General features: G+C 54.0%; 3 protein-coding genes across 7 annotated transcripts; 1 reads left to right on the top strand and 2 right to left on the bottom strand.

Annotated features, from left to right (window-relative positions):
• The first annotated feature begins 577 nt into the window (after positions 1-577).
• LOC111153864 (hydroxymethylbilane synthase) lies at positions 578-8361 on the top strand. Of its 4 annotated transcripts, none has more exons than XM_022513136.1 (14): positions 578-744; positions 2910-2963; positions 3300-3372; positions 3935-3984; positions 4498-4553; positions 4921-4998; positions 5212-5289; positions 5399-5474; positions 6544-6657; positions 6908-6946; positions 7191-7310; positions 7554-7607; positions 7744-7830; positions 7929-8361. In XM_022513136.1, the coding sequence occupies exons 1-14, from the start codon at positions 712-714 to the stop codon at positions 8100-8102; spliced, it is 1086 nt and encodes a 361-aa protein (XP_022368844.1). In that variant the 5' UTR covers positions 578-711; the 3' UTR covers positions 8103-8361. The 4 variants fall into 4 exon arrangements, with proteins under 4 accessions (XP_022368844.1, XP_022368847.1, XP_022368845.1 ...); XM_022513137.1 differs by lacking the exon at positions 578-744 and adding an exon at positions 2327-2746; XM_022513138.1 differs by lacking the exon at positions 578-744 and adding an exon at positions 2683-2746 and having other exon boundaries at positions 2914-2963.
• Positions 8362-9316: 955 nt separating this feature from the next.
• On the bottom strand, positions 9317-9989 carry LOC111153866 (histone H2AX). Its single transcript, XM_022513140.1, has one exon. The coding sequence runs from the start codon at positions 9923-9925 to the stop codon at positions 9494-9496; it is 432 nt and encodes a 143-aa protein (XP_022368848.1). The 5' UTR covers positions 9926-9989; the 3' UTR covers positions 9317-9493.
• Positions 9990-10749: 760 nt separating this feature from the next.
• LOC111153751 (dolichyl-phosphate N-acetylglucosaminephosphotransferase 1) lies at positions 10750-15567 on the bottom strand. 2 transcript variants are annotated; one of them, XM_022512960.1, is made up of 9 exons: positions 15201-15567; positions 14746-14866; positions 14360-14573; positions 13965-14111; positions 12633-12717; positions 12089-12277; positions 11689-11776; positions 11374-11529; positions 10750-11295 (listed from the first exon to the last, which is right to left on the bottom strand). In XM_022512960.1, the coding sequence occupies exons 1-9, from the start codon at positions 15359-15361 to the stop codon at positions 11230-11232; spliced, it is 1227 nt and encodes a 408-aa protein (XP_022368668.1). In that variant the 5' UTR covers positions 15362-15567; the 3' UTR covers positions 10750-11229. The 2 variants fall into 2 exon arrangements, with proteins under 2 accessions (XP_022368668.1, XP_022368667.1); XM_022512959.1 differs by having other exon boundaries at positions 10750-11529.
• Positions 15568-15776: the final 209 nt, after the last annotated feature.

The raw sequence follows: 15776 nt of genomic DNA, 5'->3' as shown, positions 1-15776 counted from the left end.
AAAAGTAGGAATGTTTAGCCTACTTCGGGGTTGTAGCGGAGTTAAGTTTTAACGGAACCAGGGGAGCACCACATAAGCTGCACTCATTGGCTGTGCCACAGCTAGGAGAGAAAGCTGTAGCATTCCGGGGGGCCAATTTTCTGGAGCACCCTCTTGTTTGGAGGTGGCTAATCCAGCCGAAGGGGCGTGGACGGGGCTCAAGGACGCGTTACTTTCAACGCAGCATTTTAGGGTTAATACTCTTCTCCTTTCGGGCAGGGCTCACTTTGGCTTGACTATCCCTTTGGGTGGTGGTCGGGGGGCTGCACAGTTTGCTCTGTGGGTGAATCTGGGGAGCAAATCTTAGTCACTGACCATCAGCATTCTTGATTCAAAAATGAGGTGTATGTAAAAGAAATGAACAGTGTGGCCCGGGTCTCAATGTAGGAAGACTGGGGCGGACGGGAAACCACCGTCCCCACCAGCCTGACGGTACAGAGGCGGTAACAGGTGGGTAAGGTCGTCTCTGCCGCAACCGTTCTAATTCCCGCCCCGAGGGTGGTCCTCCCGGCTGAGGGCGGGTGCCGGAAGTGACGCAGAGCCCTGAGTCTGAGGCTGCAGGAGGAGCTCGGGCCCGCGTGCACCCGCTGCCCGCTGGCCGGGCCCTCCGGCTCCCCCGGCTCCCGGGGGACCTCGGCGGCACCCCCCCGGACCTACCTCCCGAGCACAGGCATGTCTGGCAACGGCAACGGGGCCGCTACGGCGGTGAGTACTGAGCCGGGGACTCTCGTAACTTCGGCGTTCTGGACTGGCGGCCCAACGATTGGCTCCAGGTTGCCACCCTCCGTCGTCTATTGGTCGGAGCGACTATCCGTCATTTTTTTGTCGAAACAGTTTTTAAAGGGCCAGTAGCTGCGTTGCCCTTAGGAAGGACAGGGGAACTGGGTGAGCGGTGGGGGCGGGGTTAAGAGTGGAAGGATCGTCTGGAACGAAACCCCCATCCCTGCGGGCATCTGGGTGGGGTTCCGCCGTGCCTGGCGTCCACGGCCCTAGATTTAATGACCCAGCCCAGGAAAGTTCTTCTCCCCCAGACCCTTTCCCGGGACCCTTTCACAACGAGACAGGGCCGAGGCGGGATTCGGCCACCTTGGGAATCTGTTCCAGTTTGGATCCCGAGAGGAGAGCGTACCCGCAAGTCCCCCAACTGCACACAAACATCTTGGAAGTGCGCCTTCTCCCTTTTTTCTCTTTTAGCGGTCACCCAGCCCCAGCCTACTCTCAAGGTCCCCAGCTGAGACACACCTTTGGGTTACTGTGGTGGGCGGCGCCCTTGAGTCTTCTCCCTAGCTCGCAGCAGGACCTCTGGGCTTGCATAGATGCAACTAAAGCGGCTGGAGGCCACTGCCAGTCTGAGATAAGAAAGAGATGGGGCAGCTGCTTATCTCCCGACGTGCAGCTTGCCAGGGAGGAGAGGGATTTTTTGCCATTGCGGACTTTCTTGAGCCCTGGACGAGGAGTAGGAAAATCTGGATTCTGGCTCCAGCTCTTTTCCCATTATTAGCTGTGTGACTCTGGGCAAGTCATTTCACTTCTCAATTGCTCCTGTAACATGGTCCCCGAGATACCTGCCCTGTCTACTTGATAAGAGTTTTCATGAAGATTAAAAGTAATAGTTCCGGCATTTACAGGTTTAATAAATATTTTTTAATGGAATAAAATATGCCATGCAGAATCGATGCAGTTAAGGGATTATTTCAACCTAGCAGTTTCTGGGACCTTAGATTACTCTCTCTGGACTCCCAGTGGCCCAGAATTTTAGGGGCCATGTTTAGCATTTCAGGCCTAATCTGACTGGCTCAGGGTCCATAGGGTTTATTTATGGGAGAACTGATAGCAATGCTGTAGACTAGGGTCCAGGAGCAGCCAGCTGTCACATCCTCCAACAACAGAGGGCCCAGAGGCTTGCCTGCAAAGCACCTCCATGGGATGAAGATCTCAGAATAGGGAAAGTTGACATTATGTACAGTAGCTACTCTCTGATCTAGAAAGAGATAGGACTACAGACTGAGGCACGCAGTTCTACCTGCATGGCACGGAACACCTTTGTCACAGGTGCCTTGGCAGGAAGAAGAGGTGTGTCCCTTTGAGTTCCTAGCTTGGTCAGCGACGTTCCAGTATTTCTGGTTGGTGCGACCAGAGGTCGCACTCGAGGTGAATGGACGTTAGGCAGCTTAGCCTTTTAAGTCTTGTAGAACATCTGAGGCAGAGAATACTAGGGTCCAAACCTCTTCATTTTATAGATAAACAGATACTGAGGAGAGGATGCGCCAAGGTCAGCCTGCCAAGAGGCTAAGCAAGACTCTCCGTAAGATCTGTTGACCCCAATCCTTTCTGTTGCGTTCCAGCCGGATTATGGGATCCGTGGTGTGGCAGCTGTGGGGTAGCTGTTCCCATCAAAGTGGCAACACACCTGCGCCTGCTGTGCTGTGGATACTGAACTTGTCCTCAGTGACTCAGCGCACAGTCTCGGCGGCCCCAGCTGCCCTGCCCCTGTCTGCTGCGGGAGCCTCCCTCCCTGTGGCCGGGCTGATGGACCTTATCTCTTTACCCACCTGGCTGTGTGCAGCACTCCCCCAGGCTTAGCCAGGATGGGCCTCAGGGCTCAGTGTCCGGTTATTAAAGCAACAGCAACCGTGGGTCCTGCTGGTGCTTCCCTCAGGTCTCTGTTTCTTTGGATCCGTGAGGAGGGCAGAAGGTTCTGAGGAAGGTAAAGGGACCCGTGTCGGAGTATTTCCCCACACCAAGGTTCAGCAGGCCGCAGGCCAGGGGCTGAGGTCCTTTGCTTCCAGGCCCGTGATTCTGGTTCTTGGACAGGTGTTGAAGAACACAAGGAACAGAGGGGATTGTGACTTGGGGATCTTTTTCTGCAGGAAGAAAACGGCCCAAAGATGAGAGTGATTCGTGTGGGTACCCGAAAGAGCCAGGTTAGTACAGTTACCGGGCAGAGGAAGTTGGTGGGAAGAGTTCTGTGCTGGCGGTATCACAAGCTGGGGGGCCCAGAGGGTTAATTCCCAGGACCTCGGAAATGGAAGATAAATGGGGTGGCTGGGTTTTAAATCCCATGGAGAATGGCATATTGCATTCTGTGGAGAGAGGGTCGGGGTACAGAGAGCTCCCAGACCAGACCCCTCTCCTTCCCAGGTAGGCATTCAAACCCCTCTCTGAATTCCGGCTCCTTCAGTATGTCCCTCACCCAGTGAGGGTGTGAGCTCTGGGTAGTGGCAGGGAAGGATAGGACTAATCGGAATGTTTGCCCCCAGCTGGCTCGAATACAGACAGACAGTGTGGTGGCAATGCTGAAAGCCTTCTACCCAGGTCTGCAGTTTGAAATCGGTGAGTTTTCTGGACAGGAGTGGAAGCTAATGGGAAGGAAACCCTTCTGCCCCCGGACAGGCAAACACAGCATTTCTGGCTTTCCCTAGGCTCAAAGCTTCATCCCATTGCCTCTGAGAATTTTTTTTTTTTTTAAGATTTTATTTATTTATTTGACAGAGAGACAGCACAAGCAGAGAGAGCAGCAGGCAGAGGGAGGGGGAGAAGCAGGCCCCGGAGCAAGGAGCCTGATGTGGGGCTCCATCCCAGGACCCCCGGATCATGACCCGAGCTGAAGGCAGACACTTAATCCATTGAGCCACACAGGCGCCCCACCTCCGAGAATTCTTGGCTGTCCCCAGTTGGAGGGCCATTTCCTCCTCTGAACACTTCCAACTCTGACTTTTTGGGCCAGCCTGGCATTTAACACCTCTGCTTTGGGTCTTTCTATTGGGGTGTTTAGTCCTCTTCCTAGCTCATTACATTCCTAGAGGGCAGGGGTTGGGGTATATGTGCCTCTGCATCCACAGTGCTGGGCTCAGGAAATACTGATCAATGAGCTTCTGGTTGGTTCTCTCCTCAGTTGCTATGTCCACCACAGGGGACAAGATTCTTGATACTGCGCTCTCTAAGGTAACATATTCCCCCCAATCCTTTTCCCTCCCTCCTCTTTCCTTCCCCCAAGAGATTTACTCTGGGGCTCTTTCTTTTTTCTTTCTTTCTTTTTTTATTTTTTAATTATTGTTTTTAAATATTTTATTTATTTATTTGAGAGAGTGCGAGAGAAAGAGAGCATGTGCACAAGGGAAGGGCAGAGGGAGAGGGAGAAGCAGCGCTTAGTCCCAGAACCCCAAAATCATGATCCAAGTGGAAGACAGAGGCTAAACCGACTGAGCTTACCCAAGCACCCCTTATTTTTTATTTTTAAAGATTTGTTTATTTAATTGAAAGACAGGAGCCTGGGAGGGAGGGGGCACAGTGGGTGGGAGGGGCAGAGGGAGAGGGAGAAGCTGACGCCCTCCCTGAGCAGAGAGCCGAACATGGGGCTTGATCCCAGGACCCGGGGATCATGACCCGAGCTGAAGGCAGCCACTTAACCGACTGAGCCACCCAGGCGCCCCCCTCAGGCTGTTTTTTGACTGGCAGATTGGAGAGAAGAGCCTGTTTACCAAGGAGCTGGAACATGCGCTGGAGAAGAATGAGTAAGTGAAAGACAGTTCTTACTCAGTCTCTTGCTAGGACCCTTGTGCACATCACACCTGGCTATCAGCTAGACTCTGGGGCTTCAACCTTTGGATAGGCTAGAGGGAGGCTCATATGTGGGTTTCTCAGGCCTCAGAAAAGGGGAGTGTCCTGGTTCTGAGCGATCTGGCTGCCTGGAAGGCGGGATTGGCTGGGGAAGGGGGACAGAAGAGAGGGTGCAGGGCTCAGGGTCCTGAGATCTTGGGCAGGCCCGCTTCCTGATCTGCTCTAAGCGCACCACTAAAGTAGAGGTGGGCATAGGTGGAGGAGGGGTGGGAGCCTGCTGCTGGGACCCCTTCTCCTTGCCTCCCTCTTCCATCTCTCTAGAGTGGACCTGGTCGTTCACTCCCTGAAGGACCTGCCCACCGTGCTTCCTCCTGGCTTTACCATCGGGGCCATCTGCAAGTAAGAACCGTGAAGTCGGGCATGGGGTTGGGGGGAGGCATCATGTTAAGCTCTGCTTTTCCCTTTGGGACTCTGCCCTGTGCCTCTAGGACCAAGGAGTGTCAGGCATGGCAGGAAATTGAGAACATGCCAGTTAGTTGGTTATGGAGAGAGCCTGGAAGTGACCTGCACTGACATCTCGTCCTCATTCTTTGACTTTCCCTCTGACTCCAGGCGGGAGAACCCTTATGATGCTGTTGTCTTTCACCCAAAATTTGTTGGGAAAACCCTAGAAACCTTGCCAGAGAAGAGGTGAGTGGGGCCTGGATAAGCATCCTGGTGGGACATGCGCAGATGGTGGAGGGCCGGGAGCAAGAGGAGGAAATCTCGGGTTAAATCTCATTTTAAACCCTCTGAGCAGTGTGGTGGGAACCAGCTCCCTGCGGAGAGCAGCCCAGCTGCAGAGAAAGTTTCCACACCTGGAGTTCAAGAGCATTGTATCCTTTCAAATGAGGGAGGGGCCCGTAGTCAAGGAGGAAGGGTGGGTCCAGAGGACCCAGGGAGTCATGAGAGCAAAAGGAGCTTCCAGAGGAAGTGGGCATGGGCCAATGGAGTGTCTGTTCTCCATTGTCTGCCCTGTCATCCATCTACCCATCCATCCATCCATCCATTCATAATCCTTTCATATTTTCTTAGCCCCAGGCCAGTGCCTGGCACTGGGGACAATGGTGAGCAAGACCAACGTTGTCCTTGCTTATAGAGTTTTACATTTTTGTTCTGACAACAAATGAGCATTGATAATACAGAGTGGTACTGAACAGTGATTACTTGGGAGGTGGGGGAGGAGGAGGGTGCTTCCCTTTTATTTCATATTCTACTGTATTTTGATATTCTAAGCATATTGAGTGTTTTATATAAAGCTAATTTTCAAAATAGTATGTGTTAAGCACTCCCATGCACAAAGTAGGGAATTCTCTGGAAGCTTCTAGCTGGAACATCTGTAACAGACGTGGGGGTCAGGGAATGCTTCTCGGAGGTCTTATAACCTTGTCAAGTTAGTTAACTTCTCTGTATCATTTTCCTCATCTGTAAAATGGAAATAATTAGAATACCTACCTCACTGGGTTGTGGAAATTAAATAGGCGTGGGTAAAGCACTTTCTTTTTATTTATTTATTTATTTAATATATATTTATTTTTATTTTATTTATTTGCCAGAGAGAGAGAGAGAGCGAGCGAGCGCACACACAAGCAGGGAGAGCAGCAGAGAGAGAGAGAAACAGGCTCCCTGCTGAGCAAGGAGCCCATTTCAGGACACGATCCCAGAACCCTGGGATTATGACCTGAGCTGACGGCAGATGCTTAATGAACTGAGCCACCCAGTGAGTCCCTATAAAGGACTTTACCAGTGTATGGTGTGTAGCTCAAGTGTAATGAAGTAAATGTTAGCTGTCATAGGTAAGCAGAAGACCAAAGGAGAGATGTTAGAATAGAGAGACTCAGGCAGGGGGAGCGGTGTGAGGCTTGGGACTGCCCAGTGCTTGTGGTCCTTAGCATCTCCCCACAGCGGGGAAACCTCAACACGCGACTTCGGAAGCTGGACGAGCTGCAGGAGTTCAGTGCCATCATCCTGGCCGCTGCTGGCCTACAGCGCATGGGCTGGCAGCACCGGGTGGGGCAGGTAGGGGCTGTCCCTGTTCCATCCCCAGTTAATCTTCTTCCTTTCCTGCCTGTATTCTCTTTCTGAACACCCTACCTCAAACAGTATAAGCAGGACATGGGTCCCAGGCTGTGAAGATTGGGGATCAAATGTCAGAGTCCCACTTTTGCCTATTTAGGCTTTCTGTGTGGTAGGGAAACCCCCTCTCACTACTGTCTGCTTTTAGCCACCCCCATCTCCACCCTTCTGACTGCCTATTCTGCCCCTGCAGATCCTACACCCAGAGGAATGCATGTATGCTGTGGGTCAGGTATGTTTGACCAGGGAAGCCATGTGTTGATGTGCCCTTTCTTCTGCTGTCAGCCAAAAAGCTGGTCTCATAACCTTCTGCATCTGCATCTCCCGGCATGAACATTTCTAGGGAGGGGCAGGCCTTCGGAGGCTTCTGGGCTGAAAGGGACCGTGGGGAGCAGTTAGAGGTGGGCTGGTTCCTGTCCTCACCTCCATTGGTTGGGGAAAGATTAGGCCTGATATCTTGGGGGTTTCTCCATCAGGGAGCCCTGGGCGTGGAAGTCCGAGCCAAGGACCAGGACATGCTGGATCTGGTGGGTGTGTTGCATGACCTGGAGACTCTGCTTCGCTGCATTGCCGAGCGAGCCTTCCTGAGGCATCTGGTAGGGTCCATGTTCCACCGGTGGAGGGGTGGGGACTTGAGGAGTTGGGAATAGTCGAGGGGGAGATTTCTCATATTAATGCTCTTTATTGAGTGGTAACTCATTCTTGAATGTATGGACAGGACCCAAGTCTGGGCCCCTGCCTCTTGTCTCAGTTAAGTCTTCTGAGGTCTCTATCTCTGACGGCTCTGGCCGCGTGGTGCTGTTGAGTCCCTAGCTCACACAGAGAACTTCTCATTGCAGGAAGGAGGTTGCAGTGTGCCAGTGGCGGTGCATACGGCTATGAAGGATGGGCAAGTACGCAGGGGAAGGTGGGAGGGAAGGCTGTAAGGGAGCACTGTGACGCGTTCTGTGCATCTCGAGTTGCCTGCAAGAGCCCGGGTTTCTAATAGTTCTCTCAGAATATGCTGAGATAACCTGTTTTCTTTGCCAGCTGTACCTGACTGGAGGAGTCTGGAGTCTAGACGGCTCAGATAGCATGCAAGAGACCATGCAGGCCACCATCCGGGTCACTGCCCAGGTGCCAAAGCTGGAGGGTGAGGGAGAGGGGGAGAAAACAGACCTGCCTGTTACCTCCTCTTTCCTGCTGACCAGATCCCACCTCCTTCCCTCACCTAGCAGGAAGATGGCCCCGAGGATGATCCGCAGCTGGTGGGGATCACTGCCCGGAACATTCCACGAGAAGCCCAGCTGGCTGCTGAGAACCTGGGCATCAGCCTGGCCAGTTTGTTGCTGAACAAAGGAGCCAAGAACATACTGGATGTTGCACGGCAGCTTAATGATGCCCACTAACTGGTCTGTGGGGCACAGGTGCCTGGGTCGCTATTGTTCAGTGCCTACCTACCAGCCCTCAGTGCCCCATCCTCACTGCTACCTGGGGAGTGATTACCCCAGGGGATTGAACTGCAAAGTCAGAGACTTGCCTCACCTTGGGGCTGTGGGGAGTGCCTTGCCTCCATAGTAGGTGGGGGTTTCATCTCTTTAGAGAAAAAGTTCAAGCCACGGCCTTCGAATGTAACCAACTCAACTAATAAACCAGCTCTCAAGGTGACTTTGTTTTTGGTGGGGTTGCAGGAAAGATAAGGACAGACACAAAGCCTGTACTCTTCAGAGGCTGGGACCTTTGTGCAAAGTTCTCCTGGAATGTTCTTTGTTCCTGCCACAGTTCTCATTTCAAACAACAAATGGTCTCCCATGAAAGAGTAGTGATGGGAGAAACCTAGGACTTGCCCCTCTCCAGCTAGCCCACATGGACATCCGATAGGTGGGCCATATATCAAGGAGTCCCCGCCCCCGCGCACCCCACCACCTCAGGATAGGAGTCTACAAAGTCGCCAATGCTACAACTCTTAAAGAATGACAATAGACACTGCATTTTTTAAAAAAAATCCTTTAATAAACAAAATTAGTCCATCTGAAACTCCCCAATACAGTAAGGTCCTAGTCTTGGGTGGGTTGTAGCTGCAAGATTCCAGTTCCGAAGCAATCGGAGGCTCAGTGCAGACGCGGACGAACGGGCCAGTGCTGGTACGGAGGTGCGTGGCCCGCGGGGAAGTGGGGCGAGCTGCGGGGCCCGAGGGCCCCGTTGCGGTCAGCGCGGGCGCGCGCACACCTCCTGCGGTCCCCATGGCCCGCGGGGCGCAAACCCGGGCCCCCGCCCCTCCCCCGCCGAGGCCCAGGTGGCGGTCCCTGAAGCGTTCGGCTCGCGGGTGCAGACGGCGGGGAGCGCCGGGGCCAACAGTGAATGGTTCTTCCCGGCCGCGTCTGGAGAGTCCTGGCCCCGGCGCGCACCTCGGCCCTGCGTCAGAGCGGGGAGCAGCTCTTCCAGGAGGCGCCGCGGCCTCCCTGCGGCCCATCGGCGGTTCCGGAGCCCGGGCGGCTGAGTCACGGGCGCCGCGGCAGGCAGTTGCGCGCCCCCGGCCCGCTCCCGGCGACGGCGCTCGGGCCTCTGCGCCAGGCAAGCCGGGCCGCCCCCCGGCCTGGCGGCAGCGGGCACAAACACCAGCGGGCCCGCGCGGGGGAGGGGCGGGCCGGGCGGCGGCGGCGACGCGGGAGGGGGAGCCGAGCGCCGCGGCCGCCCGCCCCGAGCCCGACGTGGCTCAGCTCTTTCCGTGAGGGCGGTGGTGGCCCTTAAAAGGGCCTTTGTGGTGGCATAGGGGGGCCGGCTGCGGCTCGGGCGCCCCTCAGTACTCCTGAGAGGCCTGGGTGGCCTTCTTGCCCCCCGCGGGCGCCTTCGGCCCCACGGTGGCGCTGGTCTTCTTGGGCAGCAGCACGGCCTGGATGTTGGGCAGGACGCCTCCCTGGGCGATCGTCACGCCGCCCAGCAGCTTGTTGAGCTCCTCGTCGTTGCGGATGGCCAGCTGCAGGTGGCGGGGGATGATCCGCGTCTTCTTGTTGTCGCGGGCCGCGTTGCCCGCCAGCTCCAGGATCTCCGCGGTGAGGTACTCGAGCACCGCCGCCAGGTACACCGGCGCGCCGGCGCCGACCCGCTCGGCGTAGTGGCCCTTCCGCAGCAGCCGGTGCACGCGGCCCACTGGGAACTGGAGGCCGGCGCGCGACGAGCGCGACTTGGCCTTGGCGCGGGCCTTGCCGCCGGTCTTGCCGCGGCCCGACATGCTGCGCGAGGTAGAAGAGCGGTGAAGAAGGACGCTTCGAACCGGACCAACGAACTGGCGCCCGCCGCAGTCTAACTGCTGCCGCGCGCGCCCAGGGGCCGCCCTTATAAGCCCCCAGGGCACACCTCCGCGCCCTCCTGATTGGCTCTTTTCTCAAATACCCGCCTCCGGTTGGCTGCAGTTAACCCTTCCGTGACGCGCCACGGCTGAGGGAGCGCGCCCGCCGATTGGCCCAATTTGAAAACCTTTTGCCCGGGGAAAAAGGCGAGGAGGAGTGGTAGCACGCAGCCAGCCAACCCCTCCCTGAGCGAGCCAATCCACGTGAAGGGCGCCAGATTTAAACGCTACAACTGGAGCCCAGAACCGGAAGACAAAGAGGGTGGAGTCTGAGCCACCCCAAGAGACTCTGGGAAATCTGTGAGGGCCTAGGATTTTTAAAGGAACGGGGTCTGCGCCACTACCTCCCCTTCCAGGTCTGGTCACTCTCCTTCTCCTTTCTCCCTCCTCCCATCCTGCAAAGGGAAAGTGAAAGAGAGAGGAAATGGGATCCCTTCCCTCTGTTCCCCTCAAAAAGTTCTGTCCCACACCAGACAAAGGTAACTCCAACCTTATGGCTCTCCCCGCCACTTGAAATGTGAGGATTTCAATATTTATTCAACATGTTCCGTCTGATCTCAGTTCTTTCTGTTCACTTCTTGTTACAAGGAGCCTGCTATGCTGAAAGGGAAAGGACTGGGTAGAGGGATGGGCAACCTCTTGGCTCCACCAACCCTCCCAACCTACCCTCAAATGCCCATATAGGAAATATACCTACAGGAACAACAAGAAGAAAAAGACAACACTTTATTGTCACCACTGGGAGCACCTGGCTCCCCCCCATCCCCGCAGTCTGCCCTTACTAATCAGAATACTTAATTTATAGTCAAATATCAAGTAATTTTAAAGCCTGTGTCCCTATCCCCTGGCCAGGGTTCTATCCCCAGGCCCAACATATTCCTTGAGAGTCCGAGTCATGGATAACTGCATAAAAGTGGCAGTATCCCAGCTCAGGCTGTAAAGACGGGACCGAGAGGGAGAGTGGCAGCTGAAGGAAGCCACAGGCAAAGTCCAACAGTCAGTAGAGGGCAAGACATGCCCAAGACGTCCATAATCACAGCGAAATGGAATCACTAAGTATAAAATCTGGGGGAGAAGAAGAGGTGGTGGGTAGAGGCCTGGGCCAGGAGGCATTCCTGGTTAGGAAAGAGGTTGGCCTGAGTCAGGAACCCTGCAGACTGTGCAGTAAAGGGCAAGCATCGGGGGACTCAGACATCGTAGAAGAGCCGGACAAGCTGGTACCGAATGGAGAAGGTGACGGCACTGCCAAGGATCTGTGAGGAGAAACACGCTAGAGTCAGAACCATGGAGAAAGGGAAACAAGGAGCTATAAAGCCCTTCCCTGACCACACCTGTAGCAGCAGCAGGAGCAAGGTCAGGTTTCTCTCATGCATGGGCCCGATGACCTTAAGGAGCAAGTTGATGAGGGTCATGTTGTTACACTCCGTGAAGCCACCATCCTCATGCTCGCTCTGGCGCACCGTCACAAGCTGGAGGCCCTCTGCTACCTGGAGGGGCCAGAGGTGGAGAGAACTTCAACTCTGCTTCAGCAATGGAGATCTGCTTCGTACTTCCAAACTCCCCTTGGATCTGATGCAGGCCTAGGATCCCCAGTCCCTGAATTCCAAATGACGGCCTAGACCCTTACCTCCTTGTTACCCTGTTACCTTTAGAATAAAGGTGCCCAAGAAAGAGAGGTTCTTGGTCTTGAACTTGGAATAGCTCATCTCCAGTTTGCCTGTCTTGGTATTGAGTCTGCAGGGGGAAGAGAGCTTTATGTGACTGGGCCACTACTCCAAGAACTCTCCTCACTGTAGTCAATTAATAGGAAGAGCACCAAACATGGCATCAAACGACCTAAGATCTATTTCTGGCTCTGCTTACTACTGTGTGATCAGAGCTAATTAAATTATGTAGGTGAATGTGCTCTGTAATTTAGAAGGGCTAACCATGTGGAAAGAGCCCTTCTTTGGGCCCACTCCCTTTGCACAGCAGATGTATAAGGCTGGCTTTACGCATCCCAAGTGAAAAAGCTACGATGTCCCTTTCAAGCCCCAAAGTGGCTACCTGGGAATACGGTGGCGAGGGCAGGGTATGATATGCAGGAGCTGAGGCAGTGAGTAGAGGAAGTTGAACACCTGGGGCATGAAGAAGAGTAGCATGGTCTTGCTGAAGTGTCCCAAGATGCCCACCACGGCAAAGGTCATGCCAGCAAAGTAACAGAAGGTATCTCCCACAAACACCCGTGATGGGTACCTGTGTGGGGGAGAGGATCTGAGCCAGTGGTGGACGCACTATCCATCTTTTCTCTCACATTACACCCCCTGGGCCCTGGGCTAGCCCTGACTCTAGTTCTGGCCCAGAGGAGACTCTAGCTCTTCCAGCAACTGTCCAAGACCCAAGGCCCTGCATTCATCTCTTCTGGAGGCTCCAAAGCACTTGTTTCTAACTGCGAGTGGGCAGGGATCAATTAGAATATTTCCAACTAGAGACCCAGAAAACACTCAACATAGGTGTGTGCAGGTTTAGCCTCTCCAGGAGCTGGGTCATGACCAGGACCATACTCATTCTACAATCACATAGCTATCCCCCTAGCCATAGGCCCACTTACCAGTTATGGTAGAGCAATCCCAAGGTGGTGAAAAAAAAGGGTATCATGAAGTAGAGGGAAAAGACATGATCATCTCGATAATCACCTTTGGAAGCAGGAGAAAAAGGAGAAGTTAGTTGATAGTACTTCCCTGCATATCTGGGTCCTATTTTTGTCTCTAAGTTCTGTCGCAAGGGGTACTCTCCATGTCTCCCAAGTCAAGAACTCACTACCCCTTTTGTGTCACCCAGGCAATTCCTAATAATCCACCCTCGTTCACGAACCCTTCGTAAATGAGTTACTGTCTTCAGTTTGGTTTAGATCAGTCAGACCTAGGTTTGAATACCAGTTTTACTTCCTGTGTGACCTCGATCATGACACATTTAAATTCTCTTGCCCCCAGTTTCCTCCACTATAAAATATGGTTCACAAGAACCCATGACACATGTTACAAAATTTAAATGAGATAATGCTTTAAAAGTGGTTGGTTTTTGTTTTTGTTTTTAAGATTTTATTTATTTGTCAGAGAGAAAGAAATAGCGCACAAGCAGACAGAATGGCAGGGAGAGGCAAAGAGAGAAGCAGGCTCCCCGCTGAGCAAGGAGACCGATCTGGGACTCGATCCCAGGACCCTAGGAGCATGACCTGAGCCAAAGGCAGTGACTTAACCCACTGAGCCACCCAGGTGCCCCTAAAAGTGGTTAGTTTTAATAAGCATTGATATCCATCAGCCAAAGACCACCAGAAACACACCTGCACTCAAAGCTGGGTTTACTGACTTGTAACAAGGGAAACATTGGAGATTACACACCACAGGCAACCATGGGAGGCCTCAGTAAGGGGGTATTAGGAGGATTTGTTTTAAGTGATTCTGGGGAGAAAGCAAGGAGGTGGAGTTTTGCCCTAGACTGGGTGCTGTCAATGGAAGTAATTGTATAAGTGAGCATCTCAGTTTTGTCTAAAAAACACCAGGAACTGTTATCAGAAGGAAGCAGCAATTGCTCCGTTAGCCAGAAGAGGGAGACCTTAGTCATCTTTGCAGGATGCACAAAATGTGGTTGTCTATACTTGGACATGTTTAGGGAGGGACCTGGGTTTACTCTATATCATGGTCATAGACTGACCCTGTCTGACTTAGAAGTTCTGTGAAATGGTTTACACTCAACAGAAGACTATGGCCTACCTATTAGTGCCAATCCAACTAAAAATGACAGGGCTGCTATTTTTCTTTCTTTACATTTAATATATCTTCATATATTGCTTTTTTCCCCCCAGAACTCCCCAAAGCCAGGTATCAGGCAACTTCCTTAGCACTCAGACTTCTCTTCTCTCCCTACTCCCAATCCCACCTACCTTCCAGCTCCACCAGATTGAAGATGATGATGGAAGCAGCAATGACTAGTGACTGGCCAGCCTCTAGGCCATTAATTCCTGCTAGGATATTGATGGCATTGGTACAGAACACTGCCAGCAGCCCCATGTAGACATAGTACAGGATCCCTGGGGGAAGAAGACAGAAGTGTGCCACCCACAGAAATGAGGACTTAAGGATATTCTGCTGAAAAAAGTGGTGGGGACAGAGGACTGGACGAAGGACCAACAGAAAGGATCTTAGAAGACACAGGGATAAGTCAGGGACACTTGGAGGAGAATCTGGAGTACCAGGAATGATGCTCTGCTAGATATCTCCCAGGGTGAGGGTGCCCTGAAGTAGGGGCCACAGGGGCAGCGGTGGCAGGGCTACTCACCCAAGTCCAGGTGCAGGCCAAGAATGGGCCGGAAAGGCTTGGGCACCACAATGGTCGTGTTGCCAAAGTTGGTGAAATAGACCATGAGAAGAGGTAGTGAGGCAGCTGTAGGCAGCAGCAGCTTATGACGCCAGCGCAGATTCAGTACATCATCCGCAAAGCCCAGGAAAATCATGCAGCAGATGGCAAGGAGCGCACCTATTAGGGCCACAAACTGGGGGAGGCTCGGACAGGTCACAGCTCAAGCCTGCGCCCACTTCACCTTTCAAAACTGCCTGTCTTTTTGCTCGTTCCTCAGCCCCTCCACCCAAACCCAAACAACCCCAGCTCTCTCAGGTAGCTTCCAGACCCCGGCCACAAGCAACCGCCCCCACTCACCCACTTACTTCATGGTGCGGGAAGGCTTTACACCGCTCCTCCATAAAGCAGTTCAGGAAAGGGAAAGGGATGAAGCAGAAGAGGATGATAAGGAAAACAGCACCGCTGATCACTCCCTGGGACTCTGGGCTGTGGCCCAGCAGCAAAAGGAGGGGGCGGAGGGAGAGGAAAGGGGGCGTGGTCACTCACTAGGGCGGGCACACCAGTGCCGGCCCATCTAAAGAGGGAAGGGGGTGGGGAAGGCCACCAGTGCTGGAATCCCTGATACACCCGCGGGTCCCCTCAACCACAACAGCCCTTCCCAGTGTTAGCCAGTGCTGCCCTTCATCTCCCAGAATCCCGACCTGTCGGCAGAGTTAGGGCTCCATCTCCGCGGGGTCAGGCACCCCAGTTCCCGCCCGTGCCCTGCGGGCCCCTTCCTCTGCCCTTGCCTCCCGCCCGGGACCCGGGTGCCACCGCTCACATTTGCTGCCGGCCGGTTTTGTTGAGGTCCTGGCCACAGAGGTGCGCGGCGATGAAGTGGCCACGGAAGGCGGGGATGAGGGTGACTGTGGCCACAAATCCCAACAGCGAGCCGATCAAATTCACCAGTAGCGGCATTGGCAACTCCGGGAAGGCCCACATGACGACCAGGCAGGGGCCCCGCTCCGCCACCTCAGCTAACTGACAAGCCGGGCGGAAGCCTTGGGCCTCCGGCAGAGAGGAGTGGCCGCTCCCCACAGGCTGGGTTTTCCCACAGCAGCCTGAACGAAATCTAACAACTCTGACTTGAGGCGCGCTCAGGACTCCCGCGAGCCTCTACAGCGCAACCTCGGCTGTGCCCCCACTGCACTTGCATACCCACTGTTTCCTCCCGGATCTTGTTCGCAGAGCAACCAGCGTCCTGGAAGGCGGCGGCGGCCATTTTTAATATGGGCACGTAAAGGCGGGGGGCAAATTGTCCTTTAAACTGTGTCTTTATTTGAGAGTGTTCACCACGAGGGTATTGGGAAAACAACTAAAGACAGAGAAACAAAAGCGGATACTCTCCTAACGCCAT

Source organism: Enhydra lutris, unplaced genomic scaffold, assembly GCF_002288905.1.
Source record: "Enhydra lutris kenyoni isolate GAN:26980312 unplaced genomic scaffold, ASM228890v2 scaffoldscaffold34, whole genome shotgun sequence".
Taxonomy (NCBI): Eukaryota; Metazoa; Chordata; class Mammalia; order Carnivora; family Mustelidae; genus Enhydra; species Enhydra lutris.
Note: the sequence above shows the minus strand (reverse complement) of the source record. Positions and strands in the feature narration are given on the sequence as shown.